Source organism: Staurois parvus, unplaced genomic scaffold, assembly GCF_062004578.1.
Source record: "Staurois parvus isolate SC_StPar_1 unplaced genomic scaffold, SC_StPar_1.0 ptg000006l, whole genome shotgun sequence".
Classification (NCBI taxonomy): Eukaryota; Metazoa; Chordata; class Amphibia; order Anura; family Ranidae; genus Staurois; species Staurois parvus.
Window position 1 is genome coordinate 11293898 of NW_028317802.1, and position 20059 is coordinate 11313956.

The 20059-nt window shown below is 34.4% G+C and overlaps 1 protein-coding gene across 12 annotated transcripts in view; it reads right to left on the reverse strand.

The window, feature by feature from the left end:
• The window catches only part of LOC149474338 (protocadherin alpha-C2-like), a 371807-nt gene that overhangs the window by 261457 nt on the left and 90291 nt on the right, over positions 1-20059 (reverse strand). The window contains exon 1 of one of the 12 annotated variants that reach the window (XM_089660225.1): positions 15360-17813. The exons of 10 other annotated variants lie outside the window; for them this stretch is intronic. In XM_089660225.1, coding sequence (XP_089516351.1) covers positions 15360-17714 — 2355 coding nt within the window. In that variant the 5' untranslated portion in view covers positions 17715-17813. Of the gene's footprint in view, positions 1-5330; positions 7801-15359; positions 17814-20059 lie in introns of those variants that run through there. One more of the 12 variants, XM_089660290.1, reaches the window with a different exon arrangement.

Consider the following 20059-nt stretch of genomic DNA (forward strand, 5'->3'; position numbering starts at 1 on the left):
AGATTGGAGCATTCATCACAAGTTAAGTGTCTCTCTATCCAAATAGAAACAATGACAAGCGCAATTGATCTTCTTTTTAATTAAAGAGGTCCTGTATATCTGGTGAGTAATTTAGTTATACCACACCACTGTGTGATGTATGTATATTTCACGGTGAAGGATTTTTTGCACCTTACAACAATGTGGACTCACAGTTCCTTTGATTTATGGACACTACTACTGATTTATGGACAGTCACAGAATAAGATAGATTGTCTATTGCACAATTTGTTTGTATATTAGACTTAACTATGTATACAGTATATGTTTAGACTAATTCTTGCATTTATGCACTATTGTAATTGATCCTATATATCACTTTGCTTGAGATAGTTAGCGCCCCCTATAGAGGCTTTAGACATTTAGCAACTATTTACTGCAGGTTAATCTTCCTGATGATTTTTTGATTTACCTGGAATAATGAACTACCCATGAATGTTTGGTGAATGTCACATTCTCTGCTTTATAATTATGCCTCAAAGTACATCAAACTACAACTTGATGTAATAGGTTTATCTGCAACATATTAGTAAATTCCCAGTTACTGAGCATAATTCATAGTTTCCAGAAAATTCAAAGAACAAGACTTAACTAAGCGGATTTAATTATTGCATTGAGGATCATCATTTTATAACAGGAATAAATATTCAGTTTGATTATTCAATCATGTGAAAGAAAAAATGTTTTTTATTATTTTTTTATCGTCACATGATTGTGTTTTAAAGCAAACAGAGCTACAGTAAGTTGATGTTGAGTAAATATCATCATCTCCTGCAGTAAATTAGCCTCTATAGATGGAAGAGACATATTTAAGCTCATATTATTGTCATTCATTAAATAGCAAGCTGAAAGTGGTAAAATTATGCTTTTCTTCCTATTTTATCAAACACAGTGGGGGAGATTTACTAAAACTGGTGCGCACAGAATCTGCTGCAGCTGGGGACAGTAACCAATCAGCTTCTAACTTCAACTTGTTCAATTAAGCTTTGCCAATAAAATGTAGAGGGTGATTGGTTACTGTGCACAGCTGCAGCTCCAGATTCTGTGTGTGCCAGTTTTAGTAAATCTCCCCTACTTAGTCTTGGCTGATTATTGATACTAGTGAAATATTTTGTTAAATAGCCACTGACAAACTGAAATCTCTTCATTTTATCTCTTCATTTTTAAAAACCTAATACAATGAAAATATGCAGGTACAAGACAAATCTAAAAAAACTTCTGTATCATGTCATGTCATCCAGAAATGTAGCATGTCAAATGGATCTCAATTCCAAACAACAGTGTATGAAACTGACAAAATATAAAGCTGCTCCTATCTTTCTGAGCAATCCTGAACTTCAGCTCAGTGGGGCTCACTCCTCAGGTCTGTTTCTTCAATTTTACAAAGTCCTGGAACTGCACACCAATTTCAAAGGATAATAGCAACTTTAGTCATATTTCTTCAGCCCCAAACCCCCATCTCTCTTTTACACCTCTTTTGGGTTTCCTCCCAGTCTCCCAAGTTTTTTTGTTCTGTCCTTTTAAATCCCTCTTAACTGTTTAGATTATTGTTTTGTCAATTTAAAATGCGGACGGACATATACAAATAATCATTCAATATTGAATTAAGAGATGAGAACAACCAAAATTCACAACAGTTGGTGCACATGTAATCTGATCATCAATATATTTCTAGCACTGAAGTTCAGGCAGAAAATGTAACATAGTTGTTTAGATTATTTTTGAACGATTTTCTTAATCCTGATAAAGAACATATTGAATATAAAGAAATTAAGCCAATATGGAAAGTGAAGAAAAATGGTTGTGAAATATCATAAACATCCTAACTATGTTCAAGTTTTGCTATAAACATAGAATAGGAAAGATTTTTTGTTTCGAATATTTGTAATAAACATGCTGGTTTTAATGTGGTAATGAGACAAGGGGGTATTTGAGCATAGCGAAATGTTTGTTAATGGGAGAGATGTTAATATGCCTTTTAGAACTAAATGATAATTGACATGGAAAGTGTCTATGCAGTATATCTTTTCTTAGTCCATGTCCTCCATGGGAGTAGTGTCTATGTTTGTGCATGTGCTGAACAGTGACAGTGATGCTACCCTTTGAAAATGGTGTGCGGCTCAAGGACACTGCTCAACAGTGTATGAAATCTTGTACATGCGCTTGTGTATGGACTTCTGCACATTCACATAAAGATATGTAAATGCATAACAAAATGTCCTTGTATACAATTTACCAAAATTTTGTTAAAAATTTGTGTTTTACAATATCCTATAATGCCATTATTAGTGCGCACTAGATGTGGTTTTATTCCTACATACAGGTGAAACTCGAAAAATTTGAATATCGTGCAAAAGTTCATTTATTTCAGTAATGCAACTTAAAAGGTGAAACTAATATATGAGATAGACTCAATACATGCAAAGCAAGATAGTTCAAGCCGTGAGTTGTCATAATTGTGATGAATATGGCTTACAGCTCATGAAAACCCCAAATCCACAATCTCAGAAAATTTGAATATTACATGCAATCAATAAAACAAGGATTGTACATAGAACAATATCGGACCTCTGAAAAGTATAAGCATGCATATGTACTCAGTACTTGGTTTGGGCCCCTTTTGCAGCAATTACTGCCTCAATGCGGTGTGGCACGGAAGCTATCTGCCTGTGGCACTGCTGAGGTGTTATGGAAGACCAGGATGCTTCAATAGTGGCCTTCAGCTCTTCTGCATTGTTCGGTCTCATATCTCTCATCTTTCTCTTGGCAATGCCCTATATATAGATTCTCTATGGGGTCCAGGTCAGGCGAGTTTGCTGGCCAATCAAGCACAGTAATCCCACGGTCATTGAACCAGGTTATGGTGCTTTTGGCAGTGTGGGCAGGTGCCAAGTCCTGCTGGAAAATTAATTCAGCATCCCCATAAATCCCCATATGGTAGACAGCTGCATTGACCCTGGACTTAATGAAGCACAGTGGACCAACACCAGCAGATGACATGGCTCCCCAAATCAACACAGACTGTGGAAACTTCACACTGGACTTCAAGCATCTTGCAATGTGTGCCTCTCCATTCTTCCTCCATATTCTGGGTCCTTGGTTTCCAAATGAGATGCAAAAGACCAGGTCTGTTTTTCTTTAGCCCAGGTAAGACGCATCTGCCGTTGTTTGTTGTTCAGGAGCGGCTTGACAAGAGGAATACGACATTTGAAACCCATGTCCAGGATCCGTCTGTGTGTGGTGGCTCTTGATGCACTGACTCCAGCCTCAGTCCACTCCTTGTGAAAGTCCCCAACACTTTTGAATGGCCTTTACCTGACAATCCTCTCCAGGCTGTGGTCATCCCTGCTGCTTGTGCACCTTTTTCTTCCACACTTTTCCCTTCCATATAACTTTCTATTAATGTGCTTTGATACAGCACTTTGGGAACATCCAACTTCTTTTGCTATTACCTTTTGAGGCTTTCCCTCCTTATGGAGGGTGTCAATGATGGTGTTCTGCACAACTGTCAGGTCAACAGTCTTTCCCATGACTGTGATTCCTACTGAACCAGACTGAGGGACCATTTAAAGGCTCAGGAACCCTTTGCAGGTGTTATGGTTTAATTAGCTGATTAGAGAGGGACACTTTGAGCCTAGAATATTGCACCTTTTCACAATATTCTAATTTTCTGAGATTGTGGATTTAGGGTTTTCATGAGCTGTAAGCCATAACCATCACAATGATGACAAATCATGGCTTGAAATATCTTGCTTTGCATGTAATGAGTCTATCTCATATATTAGTTTCACCTTTTAAGTTGCATTACTGAAATAAATGAACTTTTGCATGATATTCTAATTTTGCGAGTTTCACCTGTATTTATGCTTGGTTGTGCACATTTGAAAATCTTAACAATAAGATAGATATTTGAAAAAATTTATTTTTATTTCTATTTGTCTTAAGTGGTGCACTTTTGATGCTGGAAAGTGAATGTCAGTTAATAAACCTGAAGAAAGACATTGACCCTGATTTACTAAGATAATAGAGTATGTTCACTATGAAAGTGAATTTTTCTTTTGGAAAGTGAGTGAGGTAACAAAACAAGTAAACATTTATTTTGCAAAGGAATACACAATCATTTATAGTGAAAATAAAAACAAAAAATTAATTTTGCACAGTTTAACATCATTCACTAAGCTAAGCTAAAACGTTACTTTGCAAAGAGAAAATTCACATTGCTAAGTAATTCAGCCCCAATGCTTAATATTCCAACCAAGTGCTCACAAATAAGTCATTTATTAAGCTTCAACCTTTTTTGTTTTGTATGAAAAGTATTCAACTACAAGTAAGAATTTTAAATATTGCTTAACCACTTAAGGGAAGATTTACTAAAACTGGAGAATGCAAAATATGGTGCATCTCTGCATAGAAACTAATCAGCTTCCAGGTTTTTCTGTCAAAGCTTAACTGAACAAGCTGAACTTAAAAGCTGATTGGCTACTGTGCACAGCTGCACCAGATTCTGAATGCTCCAGTCTTAATAAACCTCCCCTTAGTAATCAGGTTACTGAGACCAAGTCACCCAGACCAAACATAATAGTGTCAGTATGCACTGGTCTTGAAAATAACTAACTTGTCTATCTAACATTATTTCTTAAGGACTTTCTTGATACACTGTTGGTAAAAAGCTTTCCTTTTGTAATCTAGACAAAGATGACAAATAGTCAAAAATGTGAAAAGACAAAAATGAATTTTGGTTACATTGTTCATAAGAGCTTTTAATTACTTTTTAATATTTGTTTATATATTTTATTGTACAGTGATCTCACTGCTTAAAATGTGGTAAAGAGAGTAAAAAAATGACCTTCAGCATATGATGCACAGTTATAAGTACTCTACACAAGTGCGTTGTGCCTAAGCACTAGAGCATATCAATAGTTTGACATCATCAGGAGCATATTCCATCTTTTCCTACTTCTAATAATGGGATTACACTGATGGGATCATTATCAAGCAAAGGGCCTAAGCAAAAGAGAAGCTATATAATTCCTATTGTACACACTATATTCTTTTACAACTGACTTATCTTCCAATGTTTGGTGAAAAAGGTTGCCCGATACTAGGTGCTAATGTTTCACGCCAGTCTTGTATGATACTGTTAACTTGTATCTTAACATTTGTCCTTTTTAGTAAAGTTATTTTAGTTATTTGGATTGAATAGGTTTTTAATGCATCATAATGATGAAAGAAACAAATAATGATTTTGCTATGTAAACAGTAAAGAGAGCAATACTTTTATTCAAACTTACCTGATATGATGCACTTAGCAGAGCCCCGGGTTGGTTTGCATGCTCTTCATTATTTGGCATTTGGGAGCTGTTTGGAGTGAAAACTATTAGGTCACTTTTTCGTTGTAATGAGTTTGAACATACTCTGTACTGAGTTTGTTGAGAGTATACCCAACTACCTCCAGTGTTTGAACAGATCCTGTAATTTTCCTTCAGGTCTTTCACCTCATCTCTGCATTTTTGCCATCTTAAAACAGTAAAGGCAATTAGTGTAATGAGAAATACACTTGATATTACACAGATGGCAACAACTAAGTAGATATTTGCTTCAGTAAATTCTTCCATGATTCCTTTGGATTCCTGATTATCATACAGAATTTCTTCTCCAGATTCCACCAAAGAGATGACAATTTCTGTAACCGCTGTCATGACTGGCTCACCATGGTCTCGAGCCACCACCATTAGTCTATATTCTTCATTATCTGACTCTGTAAATGCCCGCTTTAATCCAATTTCTCCTGTTTGCTGAGACATAACAAATGGAGCTTTTCCTGAGTGATCCTTAAAATGATAAGACAACAGAGCATTGTATCCGGAATCAATATCTATTGCTCTTAATTTAGTAACTAACTGTCCAGGTTGAATTGTTTTTGGAGTTCTTATATTCAATGCAGGAAAAAGTGGCATGAAAGTGGGAGCATTGTCATTAATATCCTCAATAAAAACATTCAGGGTAAGGTTTGAGTTAAGCTGAGGTAGACCAGCGTCAGTCACTTTTATGTGACATTGGAAATAAGTCACTTGTTCATGGTCAAATGAAACTAAAGCAAATACTTTTCCATTCTCTGGATTGATAGAGACATAGGAAGATATGGGGATCCCATCAACAGTGCTGTCACCAATGGAATATGTGATAAAGGAATTCTGCCCCAAATCTGGGTCAGATGCTGAAGCTGTATATACATGAGAACCTGGTGGATTGTTTTCTTTGATAAAGATTGTATCAAAAGGTTTATGAAATAATGGGGCATTGTCATTCACGTCACTAATATCAATTTTAAGAGTCTTTGAAATTGACAGTGGCGGTGTTCCCTCATCCCTTGCTACTATAACAACTTCATACTGGGATTTTATTTCTCGATCCAACTTCCCATTCACTGTTAAAGAAAAATCTTTCTTGAATGCTGGATGTATTTTGAAGGGTGAAGAATCAATTATGTTACAACTAACTTTTCCATTCAATCCTGAATCTTGATCATGGATACTTATGATGGCCACAGTTGTTCCCTGTGGAGAGTCTTCAGGAACAGATACAGCAAGTGAAGTTACTGTCATCTCAGGGGGATTGTCATTGACATCTACAACAGTCACTAGAACTTTACAATGTCCAACCAATTGGATATCCCCATTATCAACAGCATCTATTTGTATTTCATACATTTGTGCCTGTTCAAAATCCACTTCTCCAATCACTCGTATTTCCCCAGTATTCTTGTCTAAACTAAAAACTTTGCTGATATCATCCTTCAATGATTTACTAAATGTATATAAAACATCACCATTTTTCCCCTGGTCTAAATCTGTGGCATTTAATTTAAACACTAATGATCCTTTGGGAGCATTTTCAATCACACTGGCTTGATAAAATGGCTGATTAAATGTTGGAGCATTATCATTAAGATCTTCCACTGTGATAATGATTTCAGATGTACCACTTAATCTTGGCTTACCCCCATCATAGGCTGTAAGTGTGAGATTGTGAACAGATTGCTTTTCTCTGTCTAGAGATTTCTTTAATACAAGTTCTAATGATTTGATCTGATTCATGTATTTCTGGAAATCCAGTGCAAAATAATCACTGGCACTGAGCTCATAATTTGTAACAGCATTAGTTCCAAGGTCTGGATCAATTGCTCCCTCTATATGAAAACGAGCTCCTGCAGGCATTACTTCAGAAATTACAAGATTACTCACAGAGGAAGGGAAGGCTGGTCTATTGTCATTTACATCTTCTATTTCAATGTCTACAAGATACATCTGTACAGGTTTATCTACTATAACCTGAAGAGGAATAATGCACAACTGTATGCCTGGACACAGCAGCTCCCTGTCTATTGTCTCTTTAACAAACAGAATTCCATTTTGCAAATTCACCTGGAAATATTCCTTCTCATCTCTAGAGACAACATGTAACATTCTGGAATTAATCTCACCTAAATCCAGTCCCAGATCCTGTGCAATTCTTCCAACAAAGGTGCCATGTTTGGATTCCTCCGGGATGATATAATGCAGCTGACATAAGACCACGTTCCAAGACATTTGAAGTAACAAAAAATGGACTAATCTGTCTTGATAATGCAAGTTGGTGTTGGACATATCTTAGAATCACTGAAGCTGAAGGCTGTAATTTCCCCAGTAAGGATGACATTAACATTTGCTGAAAATCCACAGCAGAGAATCAAAAATCCAGCATGGCCGACGTTGTTGCAGTATGGTATTCAGAATCAGCAACAGAAAAATATATTCAGTCCTCGCCTTTCTGCTATACGTTGGTACAGAGTGACATCTAGTGCCTAATATTCAAGTTGCATCTTGTTTGAGGAACTAAATTGTAAATTTACATTAAAAGCATGCTTTCCTTTTAAAAGTCAATTTTAAAATAAATTATAAAAAAAACCACTTTGTTTTATTGTTGCACATATTTTCCTTAGCAGAATATTTTTTATTTTTCAAAGGTCAAAAGACATTTATGTTGTTTATGTTTGATTACATTCTTGAGGTTATATACCTTTATCTTTTAAATGTGTAAAATGCAGTTTCTAGGGAACAAAGAGCTAATAGGCATATGATTTGCACATTTTATAACAGCAAAGGTCAAAGTTTCAGTAAAACATTTTCTATACTTAATTCAAAATAATATACTTATTATTATATAATTATATATAGTATAGTTTGCACTGTTGAAAAAAACAGACTTACTAGGGGAGATTTACTAAAACTGGAGCACTCAGAATCTGGTTCAGCTGTGCATGGTAGCCAATCAGCTTCTAACTTTAGCTTGTTCAAGTAAGCTTTGACAATAAGATCTGGGAGCTGATTGGTTTCCATGCAGAACTGCACCAGATTTTGCATGCTCCGGAAAAAAAAGCATAAAAAAGAAAACAAATGCAGCCATCGCTTTTAAGAATTAGTAAGCTACAATATAATAAATGTTTAAGTTTGGGTTTATTACCGCTTTAATGCTGACAGATAAGTTGTTTAGCTGCAGTTATTTTGTAAGATGTATTTAATAACTTGTTGCCCCTTTACTGTTTTTGAGGAAAAGTGTTCAGTTGTAGGTCATAAAACTTATATTTTTTGAGGTGATATATTTTCCCAACAATGAACGTAATGCCTAATACTTTAGGGTACAATGTTTTTTAAAGAACTTAAGACTGAAAGAATTTTCTAATTTGCAGTTTCCCATGCCATGATAACTTATAAAACTCATAGAATGTGATGATAGCTAACCTAAATTGCACATTGAATCATCAGCCAAAGACCTAAAAACTCACAATCCAGGTACCGACACTGTTGTAAATAGAAAAGGCCACTATCAGGACAATATACAGTATGTCCTTCTGTATTAAAATCCTAAGCAGTTAAAAATTGATGTTAATGCATTTCAACTATACTTAATCTTGATGTGGGGAGAGTGGAGTAATTTTGCCTTTACAGTAATTTCTTTTCAAAATTTGTTTCTAATTGATTACAGGGCAGTTCACCGAAATGTGCTGAGCAGGTAGCAGAGATGAGAGAAACTGAGCATTTACAGCATTCAGGATATTTTGGTTTTGGTGAAATGCAACAGATTCACTTAGATGCTAATTTGCCAAAGTGTTGCCGAAGGTCCATTCCCTAGTTTGGCATTGTTCTGCTCATCAATAATCTTGACCGTAGTAATGTAATGAGATATTGTACTAAAATAAACCCCGCTTTATATAGATTACTACATGTGAGTTATGAACATAGCACAATTGGTGGGGTGGCTCCTAACTCATCCATATAACCATCTGAACTCTGGAAGATTTTACCTTCTTCATGACCAGGGCATTTTTTGCTATTAAGCACTGAGCTACTTTAACTGGCAATTGTGAGGTCATGCAATACTGTGCACAAATAAAATTTTTATCATTTTTTTTCCGCAAAAATAAAGCTTTCTTTCAGTGGTGTTTGATCATCACTGGGTTTTTTAGTTTTTGCACTATAAACAGAAAAAGACTGAAAAGTTTGTAAAAAAAAAGTATGTTTTCTACTTTTTGTTATAAAACGTATCCAATAAAATCAAATGTCATCATAAATTTAGGCCACAATATACAGTATTCTTCTACATGTTCTGATGTACTGACAGCCTTATTTCTTGAGGCCCTAAAATGCCAGGACAGTACGAATTCCCCCCAAATTGCCCCTTTTCAGAAAGTAGACAGTCTGAGGCATTTAGTAAGAGGCAAGGCGAGTTTTTTGAAGCTGCAATTTTTTGTCACAATTCTTTTTGAAAATGAAGAAATTGAATACATTTTTTTACACACTTTTTGTTACAGTACAGTGTCATCATATGACTGGTGTGGCAGTGATCAGGGACACTGACTGGTGGCAGTACGTTAAAAATAAATAAATAAATCATTTTGTATTCTATTTTTTAAACTTTTTTTCATTTGTTTACTATATATTTTTGTTTTACATATTTTGATAAGATTAGTTTAGTGTTACCTTAGTAACACTGAACTACTCTAAGGGGGTGATCAGGGATTTTTTTTACTGTTTTCTGTTACAATGAAGATCATGATTACATGATCAATAGGCCCTGAGTACCAGGATCCACATTCCACTGTGTCCATTGGACACAGTTGTCATGGAAGGGATGCACTGCATGCCCCTGATCTGCAGCAGGCCAGATGACGCACATGTATATGATCTAGCCTGCTTATGCTGCCCACCCAGAGTAAAAGTACTGTGGGCGGTTGGCAAACAGGTAAAATAATAATTACATAAAAGCTTAATGCTAGAAAACTAGCATCCATCAGACTCTTTAGAAATCTATGAGTGTCAGATGCCTCACCGCACACTGTGATTCCTTCCTCCAACCTTATGTTACTGCAAAGTTTGATACAAATATAAGGATTGCAGGGTAGACCCACAATACATGGCAGAGACACAGATATTCAACACTTTCAAAATCATTAAGAGCTAGGAGAAGCAGGCCACAGGAGAGGGGAGTATAACAGAAAGGTGAATATAATATCACTTGTTCTCCAAGACTGACAGGGTTGCTTTAATAAGAAACAAATATCTATATGATTCAAAAAAAGCAACTGTTCTAAAAGCATTTAAGTGATCAAAGTTAATATAATTAGCAAAGGAAATATCTTTCCTTCATAACATATTCCATTATTCCTCAGTCACTGTCAATGTTACAGTAAAACCTTCACTGATATATTTTAATTACATTGTAATTAAAACTGCAAACCAAATATTTCTATTCTATATGAAGAATAACTTCATACCACAGTGGTCATTATTTAAACACAAGTTCTATGATTTTTAACTAATATCCACTGAAACATCTGAACAAATTGATATAAACACAAAATGTAAAAATATTGCATAATTACATGTTTTCTTATACAGCTGAATCTCTGTATTTTGTTTATATCTTTACCAGGATAATGTAAAATAATTTTTTGTAATAGTGTTGTTTAGAGAGCTCAATTGTAAAAGTGTATAGTGCTGAGGCAGACATATAAGTAAGAGGCATGAGTTATCCCTTGCCCTGTCATTGTACTCTTTGTGGTTTGACACAGACATTTATTTAAAGAAAGATAGTCCAAAAGTAACTTATACCATTTTGGTAAACCCATAATGCTGTGAACATCGGTGTCATAGAAGCAAATTGTCTTAATTGTTTTTATATTAAATCAATTTTTTTCTACAAATAGTAAAGAAAAGATTAGCTCTTACAAACCTAACAAAATTAAACTCAAAATGGTAATAGTTTCCCTTAAAACAAACATGTCAGGGTAGGAAAATATTCATACAGCAATGTATTTATAAACAAATATTTTTATTTTATTTTAAGACTTTTTCGTTGTAACCCGGTATCATCTTAATGCGTATTGCTATTAAATACCTCTTCTTTCCAGGAACACTTCTACTCACGATCATGAAATTTAGTACTACTTTCTTCATATGTTATATATAAATATATACACCTGTTACATTATTCTGATGTCCCATGCCCTGAGGTTCACCAAGAAACTGAACATGTTTCTGAAGATATTTGTGACCTATTATATAATATTATTCAAACTGTATTCTTCGGCCTGATTTATAGATTGGTGGAGAGGAAATTAATAAACCCAGTTTTTAGTTCCATGGAAAAAAATATTACAACTTTGGCCAAGTAGCAAAGAACAGCCAAATGTATTAACCAAAACTTTCTAAGGTAACAAATAAAAAGTGGAATATTTATAAAGCAATAAATGTGAGATTTAGCAAATACTGCATGTTAATCTTCGTGATGATTTTTTGGATATTAATGGAATGATGAACTACCCATGAATGTTTGGTGAACGTCACATTCTCTGCTTTATAAATATGTCTCAAAGCATATCAAACTACAACTTGATGCAATAGGTTTATCTACAACATATTAGTAAATTCCAAGTTACTGAGCATAATTCATAGTTTCTAGATAATTCAAAGAACACGACTTAACTAAGCGGATTTAATTATTGAATTGAGGTTCATCATTTTTTAAAGGGAGTAAATATTCAGTTTTATCATTCAATCATGTGAAAGAAAAAAAATCAGGTTTTTTTTATCGTCACATGATTGTGTTTTAAAGAAAACAGAGCTATAGTTTGTTGAGTAAATATCATCAACTCCTGCAGTAAATTAGCCTCTATAGATGGAATAGACATATTTAAGCTCATATTATTGTCATTTATTGAATAGCAAGCTGAAAGTGGTAAAACTATGCTTTTCTTCCAATTGTATCAAACACAGTGGGGGACATTTACTAAAACTGGTGCACACATAATCTGGTGCAGCTGGGGACAGTAACCAATCAGCTTCTATCTTCAGCTTGCTCAATTAAGCATTGACAATAAAATGTAGATGGTGATTGGTTACTGTGATTGGTTACACCAGATTCTGTGTGCACCAGTTTTAGTAAATCTCCTCTATTTAGTCTTGGCTGATTACTGATACTAGTGAAACAGCCACTGAAATAAACTGAAATCTCTTCATTGTATCACTTCATTTTTAAAAACCTAATACAATAAAAGTATGCAGGTACAAGGCAAAGCAACAGATCTAAAAAAACTTCTGTATCATATCATGGCATCTAGAAATGTAGCATCTCAAATGGATCTCAATTCCAAACAACAATGTATGAAACAGACAAAAGATAAAGCTGCTCCTATCTTTCTCAGCTCACTGGGGCTCACTTCTCTGAGGTCTGTTTCTTCAATACACAATTTTACAAAGTCCTGGAAATGCACACCAATTTCAAAGGATAATAGCAACTTTAGTCATATTTCTTCCCCCCAAACCCCCATCTCTCTTTTACACCTCTTTTGGGTTTCCTCCCAGTCTCCCAAGTTTTTTTTTCTGTCCTTTTTAACCTCCCTAGCGGTCTGATTATGTCCATATTTCTGTGCTCAAAGCGGTACATTTTTTTGCATGGAAATATGTTTTTTTTTATTGTAGGCCTGAATTTTTTAGGAACTCACTGAAATCTGTCCGAACAAGAGTCTAGTAAAGATCCCGGGTATGTTACAATTTGAAACACGAAATCATAAATTATAATTTAATAAATAATAAAAAAAAATAATAATATAATAAGTTTAATTCAATAATATAATCAAACCAAAAACACTGACATTTGAAATATAGCGCCAAGTTCGCACATCACTGAGCAAAGTCGTAAAATCGTTTTCAGTGTCTGATGACGAATTTCCCCACGAATCATTATCACTCAATTCTGCAAGTGGTTCTGATTTACTATTGCTGTTCTCTAGCTGGTCTAAAACCACTTTTGACCTAAAGGGATGCTTTTTGGACGCCATGGACATTTCTCAGTTTCCAGGCAGAAAGAACAGTAAAAATGCAGGGATGTCACAGGACAAAGCACTAGGGACAAAATGTATGTGAAATGGTTTGATACAGTAATGTTTTACTATGTGATTTTAGTGTATTTAGTGAATGTCACTTTTTGTAATTTTCAAATTTCCCGCCAGTTCCATCCCCCATACGTCCTGACGTCGCAGGGGACGGAACCCAGAAGACAGATGCGGAGAACATTGCCGGGTACACTACAGGAGGGACATCGTGGGAGTGCAGGACAAGGTAAGAGAAGAACAGATCCCGGAGCAGTGCCGCATGGTAAAACCGAATGTAGCTCGGGGTTACCCCTTTTGGTACTGAAACTGTACCCCATCTTGTACATGCGCTTGTGTATAGACTTCTGCACATCCACATAAAGATATGTAAATGCACAAAAGAATGTCCCTGTATACAGTTTTACAGTTTACCAAAACTTAGTTAAAAAATTTGTGTTTTCCAATATCCTATAATGTCATTATTAGTGCGCACTAGATGTGGTTTTATTCCTACATATTTATGCATGGTTGTGCAAATTTAAAAATCTTAACAATAAGACATATATTTGTAAAAATGATGTTTATTTTTATTTGCTTTAAGTGTTGCACTTTTAAGGCAAATGTCAGTTAATAAATCCTGAAGAAAGTCATTGACCCTGATTTACTAAAATAATAGAGTATGTTCACTATGAAAGTACTTTTTCCTTTTGAAAAGTGAGTGAGGTAAAACAAAGTAAACATTTATTTTGCAAAGGAATATACAATCATTTATAATGAAAATAAAAACAAAAAAGAAATTTGTCAAAGGTGGTTGAATGATTGATATCAGCACAATGTTACATCATTCACTAAGCTAAGCTAAAACTTTACTTTGCAAATAGAAAATTCACTTTGCTAAGTAATTCAGCCCCAATGCTTAATATTCCAACCAAGTGCTCACAAATAAGTCATTTATTAAGCTTCAGCCTTTTTTGTTTTCTATGAAAAGTATTCAACTACCAGAAAGCAATACTAAATATTTATTAACCACTTAGGGGGAGATTTACTAAAACTGGAGAGTGCAAAATATGGTGCATTTCTGCATAGAAACCAATCAGCTTCCAGGTTTTTCTGTCAAAGTTTAATAGAACAAGCTGAACTTAAACCTGATTGGCTACTGTGCACAGCTGCACCAGATTTTGAATGCTCCAGTCTTAGTAAACCTCCCCTTAGTAACCAGGTTACTGAGACCAAGTCACCCAGACCAAACATAATAGTGTCAGTATGCACTGGTCTTGAAAATAACTAACTTGTCTACCTAACATTATTTCTTAAGGACTTTCTTGATACACTGTTGGTAAAAAGTGTTCCTTTTTTAATCTAGACAAAAGATGACAAATAGATAAAAATGTGAAAAGACAAAAAATAATTTTTGTTATATTGTTCATAAGAGCTTTTAATTACTTTTTAATATTTGTTTTTACATTTTATTGTACAGTGATCTCACTGTTTAAAATGTGGTAAAGTGATTAGTTAAAAATGACCTTCAGCATATGATGCACAGTTATAAGTACTCTACACAAGAGCCTATCAATAGTTTGACATAATCAGGAGCATATTCCACCTTTTCCTCCTTCTAATAATGGGATTACACTGATGGGATCATCATCAAACAAAGGGCCTAAGCAAAAGAGAAGCTAAAGAATGCCTATTGTACACACTATATTCTTGTACAACTAACGTATCTTCCACTGTTTGGTAAAAAAGGTTGCCCGATACTAGGTGCTAATGTTTCACATAAGTCTTGTATGATACTGTTAACCTGTATCTTTAGATTGAATGGGTATTTAATGCATCATAATGATGAAAATAAAGAAACAAATATTGCTATGTAAACAGTAAAGACAGCAATACTTTTATTCAAACTTACCTGATATGATGCACTTAGCAGAGCCCCGGGTTGGTTTACATACTCTTCATTATTTGGCATTTGAGAGCTCTTTGGAGTGAAAACTATTAGGTCACTTTTTCGTTGTAATGAGTTTGAACATACTCTGTACTGAGTTTGTTGAGAGTATACCCAACTACCTCCAGTGTTTGAACAGATCCTGTAATTTTCCTTCAGGTCTTTCACCTCATCTCTGCATTTTTGCCATCTTAAAACAGTAAAGGCAATTAGTGTAATGAGAAATACACTTGATATTACACAGATGGCAACAACTAAGTAGATATTTGCTTCAGTAAATTCTTCCATAACTCCTTTGGATTCCTGATTATCATACAGAATTTCTTCTCCAGATTCCACCAAAGAGATGACGATTTCTGCAACCGCTGTCATGACTGGCTCACCATGGTCTCGAGCCACCACCATTAGTCTATATTCTTCATTATCTGACTCTGTAAATGCCCGCTTTAATCCAATTTCTCCTGTTTGCTGAGATATAACAAATGGAGCTTTTCCTGAGAGATCCTTTAAATGATAAGACAACAGAGCGTTGTATCCGGAATCATTGTCTACTGCTCTCAATTTAGTGATTAAATGTCCGGGTTGAATTGTTTTTGGAGTTCTTATTGTCAATGCAGGAAAAAGTGGCATGAAAGTGGGAGCATTGTCATTGATATCCTCAATGAAAATATTCAGGGTAAGGTTTGAAATAAGTGAAGGTAAACCAGCATCAGTTGCTTTTATGTGACACTGGAAATAAGTCACTTGTTCATGGTCAAATGAAACTAAAGCAAATACTTTTCCATTCTCTGGATTGATAGAGACATAAGAAGATATGGGGATCCCATCAACAGTGCTGTCACCAATGGAATATGTGATAAAGGAATTCTGCCCCACATCTGGGTCAGATGCTGAAGTTGTATATACATGAGAACCTGGTGGATTGTTTTCTTTGATAAAGATTGTATCAAAAGGTTTATGAAATAATGGGGCATTGTCATTCACATCACTAATATCAATTTTAAGAGTCTTTGAAATTGACAGTGGTGGTGTTCCCTCATCCCTTGCCACTATAACAACTTCATAATGAGATGTTATTTCTCGATCCAACTTCCCATTCACAGTTAAAGAAAAATCTTTCTTGAATGCTGGATGTATTTTGAAGGGTGAAGAATCTATGATATTACAGCTAACTTTTCCATTTAATCCTGAATCATGGTCATGTATACTTATGATGGCCACAGTTGTTCCTTGTGGAGAGTCTTCAGGAACAGATGCAGCAAGCGAAGTTACTGTCATCTCAGGGGGATTGTCATTAACATCTACAACAGTCACTAGAACTTTACAATGTCCAACCAATTGGATATCCCCATTATCCACAGCATCAATTTGTATTTCATACATTTGTGCCAGTTCAAAATCCACTTTTCCAATCACTCTTATTTCCCCAGTATTCTTGTCTAAACTAAAAACTTTGCTGATGTCATCCTTCGATGATTTACTAAATGTATATAAAACATCACCATTTTTCCCCTGGTCTAAATCTGTGGCATTTAATTTAATTACTAATGATCCTTTGGGAGCATTTTCAATCACACTGGCTTGATAAAATGGCTGATTAAATGCTGGAGCATTATCATTAAGATCTTCCACTGTGATAATGATTTCAGATGTACCACTTAGTCTTGGCTTACCACCATCATAGGCTGAAAGTGTGAGATTGTGAACAGATTGCTTTTCTCTGTCTAGAGATTTCTTTAATACAAGTTCTAATGATCTGATCTGATTCATATATTTCTGGAAATCTAGTGCAAAATAATCACTGGCACTGAGCTCATAATTTGTAACAGCATTAGTTCCAAGATCTGAATCAACTGCTCCCTCTACATGGAAACGAGATCCTGCAGGCATTAATTCAGATATCACAAGATTACTCACAGAGGATGGAAATGCTGGTCTATTGTCATTTATATCTTCTATTTCAATATCTACAAGATACATCTGTACAGGTTTATCCACTATAACCTGAAGAGGAATAATGCACAACTGTATGCCTGGACACAGCAATTCCCTGTCTATTGTCTCTTTAACAAACAGAATTCCATTCTGCAAATTCACCTGGAAATATTCCTTCTCATCTCTAGAGACAACATGTAACATTCTGGAATTAATCTCACCTAAATCCAGTCCCAGATCCTGTGCAATTCTTCCAACAAAGGTGCCATGTTTGGATTCCTCCGGGATGATATAATGCAGCTGACATAAGACCACGTTCCAAGACATTTGAAGTAACAAAAAATGGACTAATCTGTCTTGATAATGCAAGTTGGTGTTGGACATATCTTAGAATCACTGAAGCTGAAGGTTGTAATTTCTCCAGTAAGGATGACATTAACGTTTGCTGAAAATCCACAGCAGAGAATCAAAAATCCAGCATGGCCGACGTTGTTGCAGTATGGTATTCAGAATCAGCAACAGAAAACTATACTCAGTCCTCGCCTTTCTGCTATACGTTGGTACAGAGTGACATCTAGTGCCTAAGATTCAAGTTGCATCTTGTTTGAGGAACTAAATTGTAAGTTTACATTAAAAGCATGCTTTCCTTTTGAAAGTCAATTTTAGAATAAATTATAAAATAAATGAAAACCTTGATTTTATTGTTGCACATATTTTCCTAAGCAAACATTTTTTAGTTTTTAAAGGAGAAAAAACTACTAAATATATTTTTTTATGTTTGATTACAGTCTTGAGGTTATATATCTTTATCTTTTAAAATATGTCAAATTCAGTTTCTAGAGAGCAAATAGCCAATAAACATATGGTTTGCTCATTTTAAAACAATGAAGACCAAAATATTCACTACAATATTTGTTGGTGTCACTAAAACATTTGTCTATACCTAATTCTAATCATTATTTGCGTGCTTTCTTCAGAATGTTGTGTGTCAAGTAAACATTTTTAATTTATAATTTTAGCTTTGTTAGGAATGTTTATATTTTGCAATGTGAAAAAAAGCTTTATTTGACATATCTTTTTCCAGCTCTACCTGAAATGTGCCATACATAAATAAATATCATGAATGGAAAATATAATTTAATACCAAAAATGAAATATTAAATACATACAGCATCTAACAGTAAACTTCTAAGATTGATATTTGTGTATTCCTGACTTTTTTATATTATGACAAAAGTTTTTTCTGATAACCAATACACATAATGTAACTCATTTAGTAAAGTTGTTTAATTTTTGTTAGCTTGATTAAATTTTAAGGCGTATTACTATTAAACATTTTTGCTTTCTGGGGACATGTCTACTCAGGATCATGAAAACCAGTACTACTTCGGGATATGAAAGAGAAGGTGAAAAAGTGAGATAGGAAACATTCTTTATGTTAGATATACATGTATACATTGTTACATTATTCTTGTTTCCCAGGCCCTTGGGTTCACCAAGAACTTAAACATGTTTCAGTAGATATTTCTAACATATTTCTAATGCAAAAAAATGCATTTTTCAGGACACTATATAGTTTGTTGGAGAGGAAACTGATAAATCAAGTTATTTCTTCCATGAAAAAATGTTTACATCTATAGCCAGTTGGTAAAGGACAACAACAGGTATTAGCCAAACCTTCAAAGGTAAAAAAAAAATACAAAGGAGCATATTTGTAAAGCAGTAAATGTGACATTTAACAAATTTGACTACAGGCTAACCTTCCTGATGCATGTGTTTTTAATTTACAGGGAATGATTAACCACCTGTTAATGTTTGGTGAATGTCACATTCTCATCGTTTTAAATATGTCTGAAAGAATAAGAAATACAGCTTGATATGATGGGTATATCTGCAATATATTTGTGAATTCCAAATTACTAAGCATAAATATATTATACCAGAACTGCAGAGGAATGCAAGGATGGTGGTTACTATCTATACAGCTTTCTTTAACCTTTTTACGTTATTTCTAAAATCACATTTACTAACTAGTATTGGTTATCAAACTATTGTTTCTGGTAAGCTTGTTGACTTTCCTTGTCAGAATAAAATGCTTGTGAGTAAAGCTTTTTTTTTAAACAAAATATTTCCTTGTCTGCTGCTTTTTCAGAAAAGTAGAATGAAAAGTAGAAAAGTAGAATGTATTAATAGTTTCCAGATTATTCAATAAACAAGACTTTACAAAACTGATTTACTTACAGAGTTTACAATCTCATTAAAAAAATGAGTAAATATTCAATCTTGTGAAAAACAAATTCCTGTTTATGTATTTTATCTTCACATTACTGGGTATTTAAAGTGAACACAGGTGCAATTTTTCATTGAATAATAATAATTATTAATTTGCTTAGTAAATTGATCTTAACATATCAGTTTCAATTACTAATATTTAAACACATTTCAGCCCATAATGTTGCAAAACAATTGAATAGCAGGTTATTGTATCGAACACATTTAGTATTATCTGATTACTGATACCAGTGATATTTGTTTAAAACAACCATTTACACGAGTAGATATTAATTTTACTTTAACAAATGGGCTCAAGCTGGTTACCCTACTTAGGTCTACAATAGGAAGTCAACACTAACTCTGTGAGCCTGATAAATGAAAAAAAAAAAAGTTTAGGGATGAGTCATTGTATTACATTTGTATAGCAGGCTTGCATAAGTACTGAATGTATGCAT